Raw genomic sequence first — 22,282 nt, forward strand, 5'->3', positions numbered from 1 at the left:
TACGTATTTATTGATAGCTGTCACTAACTTCATTGGTTGCTTTTTTTCTTTGCTCTTTCTTTCTCTTTTTACCCATTCTCTAATATGAGCTCAGATTTATTTGCTGAAGATTGTGTTGTTATATGGTATGAAGTTGCTAATGCTGCCATGGCCATGTGTCTGACTGAGCCATGATATACAGTTATTGTCTCAAACACAATCCCTACGTACATGTCTGGATCTGTTGGTTTCACTGGTTTAGGAACTGATAATGCAGGTACCTGGGATGGACTGAATATGGGGATGTCATGAATACATGAATGTTATGAATACAAAAGTGATATTACCTAAGAAACGTTGTTTTATGGTACAATGCAATGGTTACACCATTTCATAGTACTTTAGGTTGAAAAAAGACACATGGCACAAGCTGGGTGCTAACAAAGAAACAATACAAAATGTGGAGAATGAAAGCACTCAAGGCAGAAGTAATGATTGTAGCAAAAACAATGCTTTATTGCATTATAACAAATTTAGACATCAACGCGTTGTGGTCTAATATACATATACATTATTAATATGTTTGATACATTTAGAGAGTTTGTAATTTTAGGTACCCAACCTCAGAATATGAAAGTTGAAAATCACATTATGGTTTAGAACTATAATTATAAATTTAAATACCATTTTAGACTCACACAAACACAGCATTTAAGGAATTTATTAAAAACATTAAGAAGTGATTTTACTTACTGGATTTGGGGAAAAACATACCTACATGTACATATATGCTACTATAAGTTGCTGTGCAGACACAGAGGCAGCCATTCAAGCTGAAACAGGACTAAAGGGCACATAAAAGATAACCTGGGTAAAAAAGCCTCTCAAGATATTTGTTGACAAGAAATAGTATATTTGTAAGTGCTGGGGAAACAAATACATAATACTAAATGTAAAAAATATATATTTAGATTTTTTCACTTTATGACATTACTTGACCTTTAATTACAACTCAATTAATCTAATTGCGCAGTGAAAGGAAAACCAGAGAGTGACCCTAAAAACCAAGGATCCAAGTACAGCAATGTGACAATCCTAACCACGGCACCACTGTGCCACCCAGTGGACCAATTTAGTATATATAGGGTAAATGACAAATAGTCCAGTTTTTTATCTTTTTGGTTTCCAAAATTACTCATCGTCTCCCACTGCTTGTTCATAGCATTCCCTCTTGCCTGGCTGCCTGCAGCGTGGACCTGCTTGATCTTCCTCTTCACTTTCTCCACCATGACTCTGTTCTTCCTCACCCTCTGATCCAGATTCATCTGAGTTTTCCTCCTCCATATAGCGGTATCCTTTGACTTTGTGGCGTGGGGCTGGAATTTTAGGAACACGAAAGGGCACCCTGCAGCTCAGTTTATGCTCCATCCACAGATAGGAAAGAACAGAGATTAATGCAGAGGCGAGCATGATGCCCAGCTTAGCCTAGAAAGTGCAAGGTGGAGCAAATAAAAGCAATAAAAAATAGTGTTATTATTATTAAAATGCACTGAATACCTTATAAAAATAAAAAAATGGGCATAATATGTTAATTTAACCAGTGAAAATGCCAATCCCCAGTTTTCACTAGTCCTGTGCAAAGCAACTTTGCTCCCCAATTTAAAAAGACTTAAAATCTGGCACTGTATTAGATTTGTATCACCATTTCCAGTTGGTCTGTATTGAGAGGTATGGCCAGGACTAGGCAAAACTGGGTTTGCTTTAATGCTTGAATTATTTTTGGCAGATTTAAGGTATGGTGATCCAAATTATGGAAAAATCCCTTATCTGGAAAACCTCAGGTCCCGAGCATTCTGAATAACATATCCTGTACCTGTAAAATGTCAAGACACTGCTTCAGCTTAGTGAAACACAGCTATTTAAGTCACACCCATGGTGACATAGGCATATAATTAAGCTTATAGCCTTGGAATTTCCAGCAGTAAGCCCTGGCAAGTAAAATGGTCTGTGCTCATTAACTTCATAATAATACACCATCATAATACCCACATATTTTTATGTGGATTAAGATCAGAGCTTTGACTGGGACATTCACCTGGTTCCTAGTTATAGCTCTTGAGATCCTGCTTGGCAACAATATAAAATATTTAGCACTTTCAAAATGTATCCTGCATAAATAAAATCAAAACGTTTTATTCAATTATATTCTGTTTACTACCCCTGTAAATTCACTCCTTTACACTTCACTGTATTTGAAGGGAAAAAAACAGCAGTGGCTTGTTTACTTACCGTCACAGGAATCGAAGACCACAGATACACAATAAATATTGCAAGTGCTTGAAGCCAGTGATAAATTGTAAACACAAAGTCCTGTCGCTCCTTATCTTCATAAAACATACCTATAATAACTAGGGGTACAGTTCGATTTGAAAGAAGAATAAATACAATATGAGAGTTAATATAAAGGATCCACAAAAATGCACATGCATATGAATTGTCATGACAAATGAATGCATTGCTTACATCCTATGTGTGGTAAAAGGTGCAAAAAGTAAGTTAATTTCCAAAAACAATATACAGTATTTTATGTCTTTCTATTCCAAACTGCGATCCTTTGTGTGACATTTCTGAAAATCACCTCAAAATTTACAGTTTGCAGTATCTTACTTTTGGTGCAGAGGTGAAACATCTTAATGATGAATGCCACAGGTTTTCTGAACAGTTTGATAACCAGTATGCAAGTATGTGGCATGTAGCCATTCCCAGAATTAAAATAAAGGATACAAATCATCATGGCTCTCACTTAGCTGCTGCAAAAATCATTACATTGCTTGCATTTTATGCATTGTAAAAGGCATAAAAATATATTCGCTCAAATAGCCATATATTTTTAAAGGGAAACTCCACGCAAACATAACTTGAGCTTTTTGGCAAGTAAAAATAATTTCAAGCAACTTTGCTATATACATCAATTAAAAAATATGCAGACTTTTCACGATTTTTAATGGTTTGGAACAGTTCCCTAAGCCTAGCCCCCTGCTCTCCTGCTGATCTGGCTGACTACTGTTACTTTGTATCAGCAGCCATCTGTCCTCCAAACCCCACAATTCTCTGCACACGTAATTTCAATAAGGAACAGAACATCACAGTGCAATGCATTGTGGGTTATATAGTTCCTGCATGTTGTCTGTAAGCTGTGGAAAAGTTGTTACAATTTGTAACATCAATGTTTGGTGCCTCCTTCCCTGTCAGGATTTTAAATGATGCAGAAAGAGAAGAACTGTTAAACAGCTGGATTTCAGCATAGAAAATGGCATTTAATTCATACTTTTTGAAGAAACAGGTAACTGTGATGTGTATATTAGGGGTTTCTGTGTTATGTGGGCCTCTTTATCGAATTTTGGTTTGGAAGCTGGAGTTTCCCTTTAAGTGTACAATCAAATGAATCTAAAATGAGTAAATATGTCTTTCTAATGCAAACTTCCAAAGTTTGGTAAGGCATAAAGTTAGCGTTTATCACATTTCTGAAAGTGTTGCTGCTTGCAGTGTCATGTCATCCTCGATATTAGGTACAAAAGATGTAAGTGCCCCAGCAAAATATTTCTCTATACAATAATATAATACCCTCACATCAAACCCCAACACAGCCCTCCAGGCCTCTAGTTTATATTCCAATGAGGGCCTTGGCAATTACTCCTATAGACACCCTACAGACATGGCCACGTTTCCTGACACTATGAATACATCACACAGAGCTTGGTCCATGGCCATGAAACTTCTTGGTCACCCTTTGCCACATCACCGCTCCTCCTGTTGTGGGTGCAACTTGCTCCTTCCTCACCTTATAATGGGCTGCAGCTGGGCTTCAAAATACTATCTGACCTTGTTCCCAGTACACAACTACTCAAATATAAAACATGCCAGACCAGTCTCCTAACCAGCATGTTCAGTTCATTAGATATCAGCAGCTTAGACATGCTTTCCAGGCACAATATCGAATCCTTTCACCTACACTGGTAAAAGTGACTTTAGAATCTATCCCCAGCTAAATTACTGTCCAACTTCTATGGTAATCTACATGGTGGAGGGCCGATAACGGAAGCCAGTGTTAGCCACTCCCTGTTTTAGACCACTCCCTGTTTTAGACTGGCGCACTTTTAAGGGGATTTTTTTTCTTTTTTAATTTTTTCGTTTTTTTCAAGTGTTTATTTAATAATTAGTTTCAGTAATCATGGTCACCCAGTTGGATGGAATCCATCTCCTTCCCCTTCTTGCCGGCAAGTAATAGCTCCTTCTGTGCGGTGTACCGCGACGTGCGTATACGCGTCAATGACGTCACTGATATGTTGGATGACAAAGAGAGGCAGAGAGCTGGCGGCCTGCTTGGTGTGGCTCCCTCTCGCTGCTCTCAGCCTTGCACAGTTGCAGTGAACTCAAGACATTCTTTTGATTACTGTAAAGTGTGAAGCTTCCTGCTGGCACAGCCAGGTACAGATTTGGGGGCCAAATGTTTGCTGTTGCTGCTGGGCGCTGGCACAGGTACATAAATACTTGGGGGCAATATGATGTGATCAAATTTCTTTTTGGCTGCTGCTGACACAGTTAAAGATTGGGGGCAATATGGCTGCAGGAGGGCTGTATGATGGATGGCTGCTGGGCTTGCTGGTACAGGGGGCGCAGTAATATAAATGAAAAAGTGTTGTTCTTGCGCTTTCTTGCTCTATTTATTTAAAAACCATCATGGTAAGATAATGGTAATGCTGGACAGGGGGGCTCTGATTGAAGCTCTTGCCTAGGGTGCCAAACTACCTTGTGCCTGCCCTGGCAAGGATGTCACTCATATGTAAAAAAAGCTAAGTCGTATTAAGACATAACCATGAATCCATATGCCTCCTCCTCCCCTGTGTTTAATACAGTACCCCAGCATATGATTAAACACCTTAGGGGCCACTAACAATAATTTTCAAATGCTAATAAACCCCCAGAACAAATACCAAAGTATGACACACACAGGGAGCATATGTAAGGCAGAACAGAGCAGGAATCAGGACCACTAAGCTGTACTACATACAGTGACACAGTGCTGGTGCACCATTAGCATTTTGAATAAGGTGTGAACAGGTGAACAATGTGGGCAGTTTCAGCCTGGGTCTCAGGTGTGAACAGTACAGGGCTTTAGGGTGTGAACAATGCAGGGGCATCACAGGTGTGAACAATACAGGGGATTAGAGTGTGAATTTGAGGTTTAAACAATGCAGGGACCAGTGTATCTCTGTAGTGATACCTTTTAAAGATTACATATGGTAAGCAGACACAGCAGGCAGATTTTGATGTGGAGAGCCACATAAGGGGGGTTGCGGGCCGCCCGTTGGACAGCCCTGGTCTAGGATATACAAAGAGTTTATGGAAACCATTAAACCAGCCTTAGACCAATCTTAACACATCTGGGTGGAAGTTATCCCTGGTCTCAACAAGGATCAGTGGGAAGATCCTACAGATTCTGCTTATCATTTTTTCAATCAATTTCAATGATTTACAAAAAAAAAAAACATGTACAGGATGGGGCATACTCCTCCATCTTTCACTTTCTGGAGACAATTAATAGATGTATCCCTCCCTCCCATGAAGCTCACCTATAAAGCTAGAGGAGCTGTAGCTACATCTGAGAGAGTGTGGGGAGTCTATCCTTAGACTCTTAATTCATTAAAACAAATATAACACATCCAAATGGTATATAACTGTATGATATGCTTCAGTAATGTCCATGTGCACTGTAGTCAGCACCAATTCTTATTATTTCCTTATCAAAGTTGTATGAGATTCTTATAAAGCTTTACAGTTTGTAAAACCTATGTATTTCCGCATATTTGTATTCACCATTCCTCTACTGCAGTAGTGGTGCCCCCCCCTTGTTTGGCCCTCCACATGAAAGTCTGCCTGCTGTGACTGCTTACCAAGTGTAATCTTTAAAATGTATCAGTACTGAGATTAACTGGCCCCAACAAATCCCGGGCTATTCACACCTCAGACAAAGGGGTACCAGCATTGTGTCACTGTATGTAGAACAGTAGGAACTGTTCATCTTAGAGTGGTCCTGATAGGTTTCCCTGTCTCCTGCTGTATTCTGCCTGCCCTATGCTCCCTGTGTGTGCCATACTCTGCCTGACATATGTTCCCTGTGTCTGCCATACTCTGTCTGCCCTATGCTTTCTGTGTTTGTGTCATACTCTGTCTGCTGCCCTATGCTCCCTTTGTGTGCAATACTCTGCCTTCCATTTTCTCCATGTGTGTGCCATACTCTGCCTGCCCTATGCTCCCTGTGTCTGCCTGCCCTATGCTCTCGGTGTGTGCTATACTTGGCTTGCCCTATGCTCCCTGTGTGTGCTATACACTGCCAGCCCTATGCTCCCTGTATGTGCTATACACTGCCTGCTCTATGCTCCTTGTGTGTGCCATACTCTGCCGGCCCTATGCTGCCTGTATGTGCCATTTTATGCCTGCCCTATGCTCACTGTGTGTGCCATACTCTGCCTGCCCTACTCTGCCTATTAGTGCCATACTCTGCTTGCCCTATGCTCCCTGTGTATGCCCTTCTCTGTCTGCCCTATGCTACCTGTGGCATGTGAGCCTGGTAGGAGTTTTGCTAGCATTTGGAAATTGTCGTTAGGGGGCCCTAAGGGCACACAAGTACTGGGGGGTTGCTGTGTTATCCACAGGGGAGGAGACATATGGATTTAAGAGTATGTTTTAATATGACTTACATTTTGCAGTGAGCACCATACATTTGGTTTTTCGTTATGCTACCACCATTAATGTGGATATGGTCTTAAAATGGTATGTGGCAACATGGGTGTGGTTTAAAGTGGGTGTAGTTTAAAAACAGGAAGTGTTCAACACTGGCTTCCATTATCGACCCTCCACTATAAAGGCCAGAAAAATTCCAGTCCTCGCTACTACACAAGTTGGACCACACTGCTCTCTACTGGTTCTTAACTATTATTCAAGTCTTTTGACCAAAACACTTACTGCTGAGACCGCTCTTGTTCAGTCCACTTCCAATCCCCCACAGAACAGCCACTAAATACAGAAGGGGTTTCTGTGACTGCAGTTTTGGCGTTGGGCTCCAGAAGAACAATCCAATCAAGATGCAACTATGTAGCACGGCTCCTCCTACCAAGGGAATCTGTCTTGGGAAGCGAAGCATGCAGAGGGCAAGGAAGGAAGAGATAGAGGCCGAAATGCCATAGGCAGTAAGAAGAAAGGGAAGGCTTTCCAAACCAAGTGAGCAAACACCATAACACTGAAAGGGAATGAAAAATATAGAACAGTAATTGACAGAAGAAAATAGCAATGGCAAAGTATGTTTAAATAGGACAGAACAAAATTAAAAAAAAATATATACATCAGAGGGAAATTACCACTTTATGATACAATAATCAAGGATACTGTTTATTAATGAAATATATATCAAAGGTAAGGATATTAGCAGATGCAATTTGACTTTTAACAGCTGTTGGCAGATATTAGCCCAAAAAGAACAAGTTGATTAAGCATTAGGCAATTATGTTTTAAAGGAAACCAACTATCCAAAATCCCCTTTCGACCACACTGTTGTTACATCAGATTAGGTCTTATGACTCCTCCAATAAATTATTGATACAGCTGCTGATGGCAGCAAAGTCACTGATACCAATACACTGGAGAAGTCCATTACCACCTTCTAGAGAGGCATGGTATAAAGTGGTGAATGAGATTTATCGAATGGAAGAGCTGACAGCACATATTCATAATACTCATAAGAGATTTGCGGCTATATGGTTCCTTTGGATGCAATTTATAGAAAATAAAAGGGATACACTCGCCCAGTGAATAGTCACGCCTAGAGAACTCCACTCTGTATATTAGATTACATTATATAGATATGAATGCCTTGCCTTATCATTTTATTTGGTGACTCTATTGTAATATTATGATTTCAATTTTGCTTATCCCTTTCCTTCTCCCCATGTTTATTTGGTACACATTTATATTGTTTATTGACGAAATGTATATTTGTATTGTGTATTGACGAGTATTACTGCAAATACTGGAATAGTGTTTATTTGTGCAATGTGATACATGTAACAGCAGGTCATTTACAGAATTGTCAAATATTATGTCTCAATAAACATATATTTGCATATGAAAAAAAAAATGATTTGCTTTGATGCTCTACCTGGGTGCACAATCATATAGGGAGGTACAGAATTAAAAGTGAACAACATCATCAGATTTAGATGTTGTATTCTCCTAAGACCAAGTACTGGTCACAGGAGACTTTGTGAGCATGTATTTGTAATACATAGTAACATAGTAAGTTAGGTTGGAAAAAAGACAAACGTCCATCACGTTCAACCTTTTAACTCTATATTAACCTGCCTAACTGCTAGTTGATCCAGAAGAAGGCAAAAAAAAAAAAATTCTGTAGCCTCTCCAATTTGTCTCAGAGGGGGAAAAAATTCAATCCTGACTCCAAATACTGATAAACCTCAACTACTAATGAATGAAATGCATTGTCAATGGGATGATGACATTATAGTGCAGTTTAAGGTACAGTAACTCCAAAAAGGAAAGTGGTTAAAAGTAATTAAAATTTAACGTATTGTTGCCCTACACTGGTAAAACTGGTATGTTTGCTTCAGAAACACTACTATGTTTATATAGCAGTATGTACATAAGCTGGCAGAACAGCCATTCAAAGGAAAAGGCTCAGGTTACATAGCAGATACGCTCTATAGTGTTCTACAGAGTTTATGTTATCTGCCATTTGACCTATCCCATTTAGCCCTGTTTCAAAAGCCTCCACTGATACACAGAAGCTTGTTTATATACACAAACAAGTTGTGTTTTTGAAGCAAACAGATCAGTTTTACCAGTGCAGAGCAAAAGTACATTATCTTTTTTTTATCTACTTTTATTTTTTGGTGCTACTGTTTCTTTACCCTTTGTAAAATGAGTGCTGCAGCTTTATCTCTATAGTACACTTTCATCACAAGTCCAATTTACTGTGCTCCTATCTAGTAAAGTGTAATAAATGTATACTTTCCATCATCATTTCTTAAAATATTCTGCATTATGCTATCATGGGTAGGATGCAGTAAAACCAAAAAGGAGTGAATGGAACAACATTACACTATCCTGAGACAATTTGCAACTGGTCTTTATTATTATTATTAATAATAATAGTAGTAGTAGTAGTATTGTATGTGGCCTTTGAATTATTGAGCTTTTTTTCAGCAGCTCTCCAGTTTGGAATTTCAGCAGCTATCAGGTTGCTAGGGTGCATGCAGAGCTGTCAACTTTCTAAATTTGAGATCCAGGGGATCCGCAAAAATGTTGCCAATCAGGAAGTAACGTCAGTGAAATGACGTCACATGTAAAACCTCTTCTGAAGCCACAGATTCCGCACTGCACTCGATTTTTGGCATCAGATCGTCAGAAATCATGTAAAATCTTCAGAAATGGTGAGGAACATTTAACAGTGATGGAAGACTGGGCTACTGAGCCCAAAATCTGGTAACTCCTGAAAAAATAGGGGGTGTTGACAGCTCTGTGCATGGTCTGTTTGCTATTTTTGAATCAGAGACTGGAATATGAATAGGAGCAGGCCTGTATAGAAAGATAAATTATAATAAGTATAGGTTGAATTAGCAACTGGTTCAGTTTAATTGCACCCAAGAAAAGATCACTTGCACCTGAAAGACTGCATCTCTTCGAAAATAAATTCTTGCAGTTCAGTAAACTGATTAACCCAATCCTGTTACAGAGAACATAATGGCATAAACACTGCTTTTAACTGCAAATGCCTTTACAAATAACTTTAAAATCATTGGTAACTCTTAATTAATACATATTAGAAAGCTGATTAGAACTAGATCTTTCATCATGTAAAAAACATTGGGGGGGGGAGGGTGAAGAACCTCTTCAGCTCACAATAAACAGATTTTTTAAAGGAGACCTTTCACGTAGACATAAAAAGCTGTTTAATAAAATGAAATACACATGAAACCCATTTTTTTTAAATTAAAACACCCATAACTGTTATAAATGTATATCTGAGTTATCAATCATATATTGCCTGCCCCATCTCTATGCATTACTTTAACTTTTCATTCAGCAATTTCTAGATGTCACTGCATTCCTCCCACCCCTCCTCATGGTCTATAATAGTGTAGCCTGTGTTTGGCATGGGTATTCTGTCACATAAACAAAATTTTGGCATGATAATGCAAAGCTTGCTCTAATAACAATGTAAACAAAATTGAGTAGGCCTGCTTGCTGGTTGTGTAATTCAAGATTGAAGAAAATAACATTTAAATAGTATAAGGATAAGTATAATATAACGATTAATTATATAGTAGTTTGGGTCAAGTACAAGGTACGGTTTTATTTTTACAGAGAAAAATTATTTTTAAAACTTTGGTTTATTAGGATAAAATGGAGTCTATGGGAGACGGCCTTTCCGTAATTCGGAGCTTTCTGGATAATTTTTTGCAGATAACAGTTCCCATACCTGTATAACTTCAACAGAGTTTTATATATTTTTATTGGAGCTCATTTATAAACACTGGGCAAATTTGCACCTGGGCATAAGCCATATTGACCGTCAGCGATTAGCTTATTTTCATCCAGTTGCAGGTTGAACACTGAAAGCAAATCTGATTGGTTGCCATGGGTTACTGCACAGGAGCAAGTTTGCCCAGTGATTATAAGTGAGCACCAAATCTGATGCCAGATACTGACTGGAATTAAAGACAAATTTAGGACACATTTAGGTGTCCTGGCTATTTAAATATATACTTCTGATGGTATACTACCTATTATACCAGTTCACCTTTAATTAACTTATTGTTCGACCTACACTGACACTGACTAAAACAAATGAAAAAAAACACAGGTGCAGATTTGTGAACTAGAGAAATCAGGTCCGCACTGCAGCAGGAGAGAGCAAGCAGGTTGCAGGTAGTTAGCAGAAGAGCGGCAAGGAACAGACTGGGTGTTCCAATATTCCTGGGTTATGTAATAAAAGGCACTAAGTTTGGCCAGGAACAGCAACTCATATCAACCAATCAGCAGGTATCATTTACTGGTCACTTGTTCAAAAGCAATCATCTTATTGATTGCAATGGGTTACTGCTCCTGGGCAAACGTAGTGCCTTTTATTACATATTAGGCCATGGCCTTATTCTTTAGTGCCAGACATAACAGAAACCATAGATATTAACATTTGGCAAAATTGAGTAGGCCTGCTTGCTGGTTGTGTAATTCAAGATTGAAGAAAATAACATTTAAATAGTTTTTATAGTGTGTAAATAAAGTTTGTTTTGCTCAACTAACATGATAGAAAAGGATTTCAAATGATTTATTATGGTGACAAGTCCCCTTTAATATGATCCAGATTCTTATTCAAGGTTATTATAGCAGCCACTTACCAGAGCAAATCCTGTGCAGGCAAAAAGGACTTCAAAGCCACTATAAAAAAAGTATGGTGCTAGACAGCGCAGGCGATAGTCACGGGCATGTTTGAAGGGCAGTTGAAAAATGTTTCCCCATCCAATGCTGCGCAAATCAATTTCTTCTGTAGGGCGGTAAGCCGAACCGCAGAGCAACAAAATCTTTTTGAGATAAACAAAAAAGGAAAGAAGTCACCCGCTGTTTAATAAAACTCATTGTTTTAATCAATCAATTCCTATACATATTTATTACCAGCAACATCGACACCAGTGCAGCACCCATAAGAGCACTCTCCACATAGATAAGATTTAGGCTTGGAGGCAAAGTATGCAGTACAGTCAAGTTGAAATTCGGAAGGATCCCATGCTGAATGGCAGCTCCTTGTTAGAGTAAAGAATAAATAGTTAGTAGATAAACCTTAGTCAAAATCAGGTTTCTATATATTTAGCAAGAAAAATGGACACTCACCACAGTCACGCACGTTGAACAGTGTGTGATTGTATGAGTAAAAGAACTTGCTAAGGAAGAAATGTACTGGTAATTGAGACAGTACAAAGCTCATCTGTGTGAAAGGAAAGACAAAAACATTAAAAGGGCTCCAGCTTTCTGTAGGCCTGTAGTCTGCTATGCATATTTTGGTACACAAGCTAAAACACTTTCCTACCAGAGACTAAGTGGGGGAATATTTTTCCCAGGCACAAATGCAAGAGCACTATGGAACACCGCAGTGTGCCCCGTAGTGCACATGCACAGAGCACTTCTGCCTGGGGTAATGACAGTGCTGTGTACCTCACACAGGTTTTTTAATCCAGAGAGTGCAGCATTGGCAGGCAGAGAGCAGCACTGTCCTTACTGCATGTCATCGCTAACATGTACATCATTCAGAGAAGGGTATTGGGTGTGAAGGAGGATGCAGGTGGTATATCTGGATGCCTTTATGCACATTTCTTGATCTCCCTCATTTACATTTTAAATATTTAGAATCAGTCATTTAACAGTCTAAGCAGCCATATGTGCTAAGAGCTACTGCCAAAAGCATGACATTAATGAATGAAAAGAAATAGAAATTAAATGTAAATTGTAACAGTGTTCAGACGATTACTTTCACATCCTTTTGGGATGTTGAGATCCTCTTTGAAAACACAATAAAAAATACACAACAGAAAAACAACTTATATTGAACAGACATGCTGTAATCAGAGACTTACATGGAAGATGGAGTAGAAGATGCTCTGAAATATAATAATATATCTGTGGCTAGCCCCCCGAGGCGCCCTGCGCTGCTCACGCACATTTTCTTCCTTATAGTTCACAAACTCATAATACTTCTGAGCCATCCTGAAAAGGCAAAGAATAGTTTTACTGTCCACTGTTATAACATTTTTTGCTTTGTTTTTTACTGGTGTGCCCCATTGCCTTACCTTTGTTTACATATTATTAACTGACATAACAAAGCTGCCTATTTTAAGTATAAAATATATTCAATATAGGATCCACATACTCAATAAAGCAAAGATTCATAGCAAAATTTATAACAGAGTTTTAGTCAAGGGCATATATCAATATAACAATATAAACTGACTGAAACTGACTGAAATGTAATAAAGGGGTGGATCACCTTTAAATTAACGTTTGCCTACATATGTAATAAAAGTCACTAAGTTTGCCCAGGAGCAGTAACCCATAGAAACCACTAAGATGTTTGCTTTTAAATGGGTTAACAGTAAATGCTAATTGCTGGGTTACTGCTCCTGCTCCTTAGGGCCTTTTATTACATAAACCCCTTAGTATGTTAGAATAAATAATTCTAAGCATCTTACGAAATGGCCTTAATTTTTTTATAGTTTTTGAATTATTTGCCTTTTCTTCTGACAGCTTTCAAATGTGAGTTGCTGACCCCACCTAAGAACAAATGCCCTGTAAGGCTATACATGTATTGTTATTACTGCTTTTTATTACTCATCATAATACTCAGGCCCTCTCCTATTCATATTCCAGTCTCTTATTCAAATCCTTGAATTGTTGCTCGGGTAATATAGGCCCTAGTAACCAGATTCCTGAAATTGAAAACTGGAGAGCTACTGCATAAAAAGCTAAATAACTCAAACACCATAAATAATTTAAAAAAAAGAAAACCAATTACAAATTGTTTCATAATATCACTCTCTACATCATACTAAAAGTTAATTTAAAGGCAAACAACCCCTTTAATATGCATGATTGGAATTTGAGATATACTATTAAGTGGATAAGGCTTTGCAAAATGAAAACTTGAAAATGTTAATAGTACAGGTATGGGACCTATTATCCAGGATGCTCGGGACCTGGGGTATTCCGATAATGGATCTTCCAGTAATTTGGATCTTCATACCTTAAGTCTACTAGAAAATCATGTAAACATTAAATAAACCAAATAGGCTGGGTTTGCTTCCAATAAGGATTCATTATATCTTAGTTTGGGTCAAGTACAAGGTACGGTTTTATTTTTACAGAGAAAAATTATTTTTAAAACTTTGGATTATTTGGATAAAATGGAGTCTATGGGAGACGGCCTTTCCGTAATTCGGAGCTTTCTGGATGTTTGCGCAACAGTTCCCATACCTATATAACTTCAACAGAGTTTTATATATTTTTATTGGGGCTCATTTATAAACACTGGGCAAATTTGCACCTGGGCATAAGCCATTGTGACCGTCAGCAATTAGCTTATTTTCATCCAGTTGCAGGTTGAACACTGAAAGCAAACATCTGATTGGTTGCCATGGGTTACTGCACAGGAGCAAATTTGCCCAGTGATTATAAGTGAGCACCAAATCTGATGCCAGATACTGACTGGAATTAAACACTGGAATTAAATTTAGGACACATTTAGGTGTCCTGGCTATTTAAATGTATACTTCTGATGGTATACTACCTATTATACCAGTTCACCTTTAATTAACTTATTGTTCGACCTACACTGACGCTGACTAAAACAAATGAAAAAAAACAGGTGCAGATTTGTGAACTAGAGAAATCAGGTCCGCACTGCAGCAGGAGAGAGCAAGCAGGTTGCAGGTAGTTAGCAGAAGAGCGGCAGAGAACAGACTGGGTGTGACAATATTCCTGGGTTATGTAATAAAAAGCTCTAAGTTTGGCCAGGAACAGCAACTCATAGCAACCAATCAGCAGGTATCATTTACTGGTGACTTGTTTAAAAGCAATCATCTTATTGATTGCAATGGGTTACTGCTCCTGGGCAAACTTAGTGCCTTTTATTACATATTAGGCCATGGCCTTATTCTTTAGTGCCAGAAGTAACAGAAACCATAGATATTAACATTTGGCAAAGAGTATGTTTGGCACATGTTCTATCCATTGAGCTAATGTTGAAAAGTGCTGTATACTGTCCTTTAAGGTATAAACAATGGCCAAATAGATATTGGCAACTTAGCACTTTTCCTGGAACACAGATACTGCCTATAGCAGTCAAGTGTGAGTATTTTAAAGGAAAACTATACCCCCAAAATGAATACTTAAGCAACAGATAGTTTATATCAAATTGAATGACATATTAAAGAATCTTACCAAACTGGAATATATATTTACATAAATATTGCCCTTTTACATCTCTTGCCTTGAACCACCATTTCATGACTCTATCTGTGCTGCCTCAGAGATCACCTGACCAGAAATACTACAACACTAACTGTAATAGGAAGAAGTGAGGAAGCAAAAGGCAGAACTCTGTCTGTTAATTGGCTCATGTGACCTAACATGTGGTTTGTATGTGTGCACAGTGAATCTTACGATCTCAGGGGGCGGCCCTTATTTTTTAAAATGGCAATTTTCTATTTATGATTACCCAATGGCACATACTACTAAAAAAGTATATTATTATGAAAATGGTTCATTTACATGAAGCAGGGTTTTACACATGAGCTGTTTTACTCAGTATCTTTTAATAGAGACCTACATTGTTTGGGGGGTATAGTTTTCCTTTAACAGACTGCAAGCTGGCTTTCATCTGTTTGGTTTGCCAAGTATTTTATAGAACTTTCAATCAGGACATTCACATTTTAGAAAACAGAAACTCCAATTATGTATAAAAGAGTGAATAGGCTTAGGCTAGGGCCACAAAGGAAGATTCAGGGAGATTGGTGCATGGCGACTAATCGCCGTGTCTTTGAGGCGACTAATCTCCCTGAATGGCTTGCTGGTATCTTGCACCTGCTAGCGCTAAAGTCGTCTGCTAAGGGCTAGGCCACACGGGAAGATTTCAGGGAGATTAGACGCCTCAAACACGGGGCGATTAGTCGCCAGGCGACCAATCTCCCTGAAATCTTCCCGTGTGGCCTAGCCCTTAAAGTAAAAAACATAGAATGAGTGTTATTAAAACCATGTAGATGTAAGATAAAGACAGGCACTCAAGAAGCAATCTCCCAAAGAGGCATATAAAAAACTAAAGTAATTTATTTAGGTACACATAAGGATAGCCTTATATGCTTTGTGTACAACAGACACATAGAATGCCACATTTTAGACTGTTGGAAAAAAATATTCAATTTCATCTCAGTGTCTGTATTGTTAGAAACTAATAAGTATTTATGCCACCGCTCCAGAGTTTAGTCTGTTGATATAATTGTATTAAATGAGCACATATTAACTTGGGTGTAAAAAAGAGAACACACATAATAATCACTCTAAAAATATTTCCCACCAAGTACTACAAATGTCCCTTTACAAATGTGTTAACTACTTTTAGAATTTTATAAAAATACACCAAAATAGATAATGGTGCTAAATGCAACAGGTTTATTGGTTTATTAGTATTCTCTGCAGAGATTTCATCATATTTATCCACAAAATTATAAACATCATCACACATGGTGAGATAAGAGAGACAGTGATATCAAGGCTTAGGCTAATGGCAAATGTGGCTAATCAGCTCCTACGCTGGTATGAGCCTTTACCTGTGCCTACACCCAAAGCTTTGAGAGGGTAATAGGGGGGGCATGGTGGAAGAGTTCACCCATAGGGAGGTGGTGGGGAGGCATACAGGAGCTGTACCAGATTTATATAATTGAGACCAAAGCCATAGTTTGTAAGAGTTTTTCCACAGATCTGGCTATTTGACTGTATCAAATGCCTTTGCTATGCTGAATGCCACTATTGCCCTGATTCCACTGTTTTCATGGGGAAGAGTCATATTTAAGAACAGGCGCCTGGTATTTAGGGCAATGGTTTTAGAAGATATAAAGCCTGTTTAGTCTGCTGACACTACCTGGGTGATTACTTTTCTTAACCTCCTGGCTAAGACTTACTCAATATTGTCAAGTTATTATTAAAATAAGATAGTAGGAGATCTTTGACTAGTTTAGGGCTATAACCACTTCATACATACAGTACAGTAAGGTAATTTGTTTATTTGCCTAGCATATGCAAACACCTTACATAATAGGTACGGTGGTAGAGTTTTGGAACTCCTCTTATACAGTTCTATTGGCAACCAGTCTGCCCTTGGGGCCCTGCAGTTGGGGAAGAAATCTATGACCTCTGTTATAGCCTTGACACTACCTGGGTGATTACTTTTCTTAACCTCCTGGCTAAGACTTACTCAATATTGTCAAGTTATTATTAAAATAAGATAGTAGGAGATCTTTTACTAGTTTAGGGCTATAACCACTTCATACATACAGTACAGTAAGGTAATTTGTTTATTTGCCTAGCATATGCAAACACCTTACATAATAGGTACGGTGGTAGAGTTTTGGAACTCCTCTTATACAGTTCTATTGGCAACCAGTCTGCCCTTGGGGCCCTGCAGTTGGGGAAGAAATCTATGACCTCTGTTATAGCCTTGGAGGAAATTATAGAATTCTCTATATGTGTCCAAAAAATTGTATATAGATCAGCGCCTATGGAGATAGGCTAACATCCTTCCTTGTTGAGAGTAATACACAAATTAAGAGAAAATTGTTTTTTAGGAAAAAAGTCGAGAGACTGTGGGAAGATCGGCAAGAGAGGCTGAACCTAAAGGACTGACTTTTTTCCTAAAAACTATTTTCTCTTAATTCTCTATATGTGGGTGCCATGGTTGGAGAATCTAACCATTATCCGGAAAACCCCAGGTCCTGAGCATTCTGGATAACAGGTCCCATACCCATAGTATGACCCAAAATGATCGTTTAAATGCATGATTTGTCCATCAACAAAAACGACCATTTAAAGTGATATTGTCTAGTTTAAGCTAGGAAATTGTGGGTAGCTGCCTATTTGGCCATGCAAACAATTGGACAATGTATAAATTTCACTGTGACCAATGAAAATTTTCTAACCTGACCAATCAATTTTCTGATGTTTGATGGATGTCGGATGAAAATCTTTAGATGCATGATTATTCGGTGCCAGCTAATCTAATGATATGTAGTCGGTTTTGTCGGATTGCATGAAAATTGGTCAATAATCTTAAGGTCTATGGCCATCTTTTTTTCGGGCAGTATAGCCCCCTTACATTCTAGCTAAGAATTTTTACACCTGCATTCAACATTCAGTATACCACCCTATGCAAGTACACTTAGCATAAACCAATCAACATACAATACATTTGTAACATTTCCCCTTCTACCCCAATTAAATTAAACCCATAATTCAAAACAGTGGTGTATGTGGGGTGTGACCCAATAGCAGGGCTCAACATCTGGGCCATGAGAGGGGGTACTGCTGTACAGGACCCCCCCCCCCCCGGCTGTGCTGCACTTTTCGAAATAGCCGGGACCCTCTTGACGGCGTCTTGACGGCGCTGAAGCCGCACCACCTCTTCCGAAGTCCCAAACCGCCTAAGTCTCGAACAGCCGAAGTCCCGAAGATCCGCAATTAAAACTGGAAACTATGAAAGGAGCTGAAGTTGAAGTCCCAAAACCGCAAAAAGACCGGAAACCACGAAAGGAGTCCTGAAGCCGCAAATTTTTTTAAACCACTAGCCACCAATGTATTATTTTAATATCCTATAGTCCCCTGCCACCAATGTTTTTTTTAAAAAAATATTCTCTGGGCCCCAAAGTTTTTTTTAACTTGTAAGGGGGGCCCTGGTGCCAATGTTTTTAAAAGAAAAAAAACTTTTATGGGGGGCCCTGACTCCAATGTTTTTTTTTTCAACTGAAATTTTTATTAAGCATATTTCAAATATAACATCATATACCTCGGTGTATAAATTATAAGAAAAGGAATGAATGGAGGGCGTGAAAAGAAAAAGGTCAGGAGGGGGAAGAGGGATGAAATAAAGATTCACCAAAGTAACTATAGTAACAATAGCTTCTTCCGAAGTCCCAAAACGCCGAAGTCCTGAACAGCCAAAGTCCCAAAGAGCCTAAGTCCCGAAGCCGCAAAAAGACTGGAAGCCACAAATTTTTTTTTTAAAACACTAGTCACCAATGTATTATTTTAATATCCTATAGGCCCCTGCCACCAATGTTTTTTTAAAAAAATATTCTCTGGGCCCCAATGATTTTTTATTTTTTTTTAACTTTCTCCTTTTTGATTTTTCACATTTTCATTTACAATAAAGCATTGGAATTTTCAAATTTTCTTTTACATAAAGCATTGGATTTCCACATTGCCATTTACAATATAACCAACATTATACATCCAATAAACCTGTGTTACTTCACATAATTGGTACAATCATAAGGCATTTATCTTTACCAGGGAAAAACATACTCAAGCAATTAACCCAGGGCTATGGGTAAACCATCCATACTCAAGAATTGGCAGCTAACTCAGGATATAAGTAAGGAAAATGTAAACCAACAAATAGTAAAACAAATTTAAAAAAAAAAAAAAACTCCTCCTTGGGCAAGTCCTTTACAAAGGTATGGCTGTGAAATTTGTGCTGAAATATTGGTGGCTATAGTTATGGCTGTGGCTCCCCCCTTTATTGACCCTTTCCATCCAAGATCTTGTTCCGTTTGGACATGGGAGTTGCACTGAAAAGAAAAGACGACCAAATGATTAAACCTGGCCAGATCAGCTCCGATAGGCCCCTATACAATCTGAGTAGAGTCCCAAGCAGACCAAATCCTGTTGAAACTGCCCACTGTATCATTACGAAGTGCCGTTAGGTATTCCATCCTCCTGATGAAGCGGACTCTTTCCAAAAAGTCTGTTTCAGTTGGGGGATGGGTACATTTCCATTTCCCCACAATTGCACATCTTGCCCCAGTAAGCAAAGCATTCACCAATTTCTGCATGGGATTTTTAAGGCTGGGGACTCTTTTCCCTACTATAAAGATCAAAGGATCAAGTTGTATGTCAAGAAGGAGCACTCTTTGTAGCCAAATTCGCACCATTGTCCAATATGCTTGAATGCCTGGGCAGGACCAGAACACATGCAATAATGTCCCCTCCATGTTACAACCCCTCCACCAATTTGGGGAAGTTGTCAGTGGGAACATCTTATATAGCAGGGAGGGAGTATGGTAACAGCCCATCATTATCTTATATATGTTCTCTTTCAAAGTAATACAAAGTGGAGTTTTAGTTGCATTTTCCCAGATATTATGCCAAGTTTCTAATCCACAGGGTGACCCAGAGCTTCTTCCCATTTGTTCATATATGTATGGCGGGCAGTGGTGAGATTTTTTTCATTAAACAGTGAATACCATTGCGAAATTAATTTTTTCTGGGAGTAGCCCCCCTACATATACGCACCACCAGGTTGTTTTCTGGCATCAAACCATCTGGGCATAGGGATAGGGCCAAATGTCTCAACTGTAGATATTGCAAACTAGGTAAAGCTTCAGATTTATCATTATTTACTTTATACCCCGAGATCTGGCCATATTTTGACAATATGTTGTGAAGGTTTAGGAGAGTGGTCAAAAGATGTGTCATCGTAAGTAAAATATCATCTGCGTAAAGGCCCAATTTGTATGTTTTGTCCCTGAGTTCAATGCCTTTGATGTCCGGACATTGACGAATTGCTTGTGCTAGGGGTTAAGTACTGATGGCAAAAAGTAACGGGGATAATGGGCAGCCCTGCCTGGTCCCATTCCGCACTTGAAGAGGCACCGAGAGGATGCCTGCCAGTTTAATTTGAGTTTGTGGAGAGGAGTAAAGGGAGTGAAGAGCACTGGAAGCCCATAGTCCTTAATATCAAAAACAAATAATCCCATCTAAGGCGATCAAAGGCCTTTTCGGCATCTAAACTAAGAACTAACAGTGGGATTTTTCTCCTGTTTGCTATATCTATGAGGTTGGCAGCCCTTCTGATGTTGTCACCCACCCTTCTGCCCAGTACAAACCCTACCTGGTCTGTATTGATTAAACCCTACCTGGTCTGTATTGACCTGCAGGTCCGCAACCGTATGCTGCACAGTGAACTGCACCTGTCTGTGGATAAGATCCGCCACACCCGCTCTTTTCTGTGGTCCTGAGGCCCTCAGGATTAACGGAAAATCTTTGGATTGAATTCTCCATGGATCTGTTTTGCGGTGGTGCATTTCCTGAAGGAAGATAATACTGGGACCTGAGGATTTAAGGTCCCTATACAGGAGATTACGTTTCAATGGGCAGTTCAACCCATTGACATTTAATGATATTATTTTAGCCATTTTAGTGCCTAAATTGCAGCTTATCTGGGTGCGAACCCGTCCGGGTAACAAAATTCTGCAATAACACATATGCCCCACTGTTAGCACATACCCAAAGAAGGGGAGCCACATGTAAAGCCAGAACCACCTTGCATACCTGAAGAGTGCCCATAAGAAAAAAATAAAAATAAAAAAATTAAACAACCATCAAATTTCAAACTTATCGTTGGTCCAATCGGTCTTTCTATCCAATCTGGCCGGCAGAGAAATAGGCCCAGAATAGATAATATGCAGGCCTGACCCGTAGTGGGGTATAGAAGAAGGAAGATCAGGAAAAAAGTCTCACCAGCTCGTGCTCCTTTTCCTCCCAAAAACCAGTTTTGGCAACATAACTGTTTTCATTAATAATGGCAAATAGAACTGTGAAATACAACGGTGGAGAAAAAAAAAACTTGTGGCCCAAAAGAAAATATGGGCTCAATGTACCTCTGGTAAATCAACCCCGTGGATCTCTCAACTGGTAGGGGACTCAGCTCTGTAGTGGATCTGATGAAATTCAGGTGGGCTCCTTCTGTGGAGTAAGAGGCACCGAAAAGGTGTGTGGAGATCCTTGTTGCCGTCTGGGTCCTGGTGACACCGTGCTCCACGAGATAGTCGGCTCTGTTGTTGTTGCGGGGAATGCAGGCCCGAGGGGATATCATCATTATCTAGTCCCAGATGCTGTAGGAATTGGGAGGCCCTGTCAGGATCCTGGATGATAAACTGAGAACCCTCGTGGTTGACTATCAAACGGAAAAGAAAGCCCCATCTGTATGGAATCCGATTTTCCCTCCGTTTCTGTGTGACTGGTCTCATTGATCTCCTTTTATAGAGTGTAAGCAGGGATAAGTCATTAAAAACTTGGATCTTAGCTCCCTGATGTGTATAGTGGGATTGGTTGCTCAGTTTTAACATGATGGACTCCTTACTTTCAAAATAATGCAATCTCACCACTATATCTTTCGGTAGATTGGAATTTGCTGGGGGATTCCCCAGGGCTCTATGAGCTCTGTCCATCCTCCATGCTTCCGGTGGAAGATCAGGGTTAATCGCTGAGAACAGGCCTCTCAAATAGGCCCTAAGGTCTTGACTTGTGATGGAGTTAGGGACCCCCTAATTCTCAGGTTTTGGCGCCTCTCCCTATTGTCCAAGTCCTCTTGAAGCAGTTTTACAAGATGTAATTCTTCTCTTAAAGAGGTATT

At 39.2% G+C, this 22,282-nt stretch overlaps 1 protein-coding gene across 2 annotated transcripts in view; it reads right to left on the reverse strand.

Annotated features, from left to right (window-relative positions):
* Positions 1–468: 468 nt before the first annotated feature.
* unc93b1.L (unc-93 homolog B1, TLR signaling regulator L homeolog) overlaps positions 469–22,282 on the reverse strand; it is a 70,896-nt gene continuing 49,082 nt past the window's right edge. For both annotated transcript variants that reach the window (XM_018225575.2, XM_018225576.2), the window contains exons 6-12: positions 12,681–12,810; positions 11,941–12,034; positions 11,725–11,852; positions 11,451–11,633; positions 7,006–7,279; positions 2,269–2,387; positions 469–1,464 (exon numbers count right to left, since the gene is read on the reverse strand). In XM_018225575.2, the coding sequence (XP_018081064.1) occupies positions 1,171–1,464; positions 2,269–2,387; positions 7,006–7,279; positions 11,451–11,633; positions 11,725–11,852; positions 11,941–12,034; positions 12,681–12,810 (1,222 nt within the window). In that variant the 3' untranslated portion in view covers positions 469–1,170. The remainder of the gene's footprint in view (positions 1,465–2,268; positions 2,388–7,005; positions 7,280–11,450; positions 11,634–11,724; positions 11,853–11,940; positions 12,035–12,680; positions 12,811–22,282) is intronic.

Source organism: Xenopus laevis, chromosome 7L (genome assembly GCF_017654675.1).
Source record: "Xenopus laevis strain J_2021 chromosome 7L, Xenopus_laevis_v10.1, whole genome shotgun sequence".
NCBI classification, from domain to species: Eukaryota; Metazoa; Chordata; class Amphibia; order Anura; family Pipidae; genus Xenopus; species Xenopus laevis.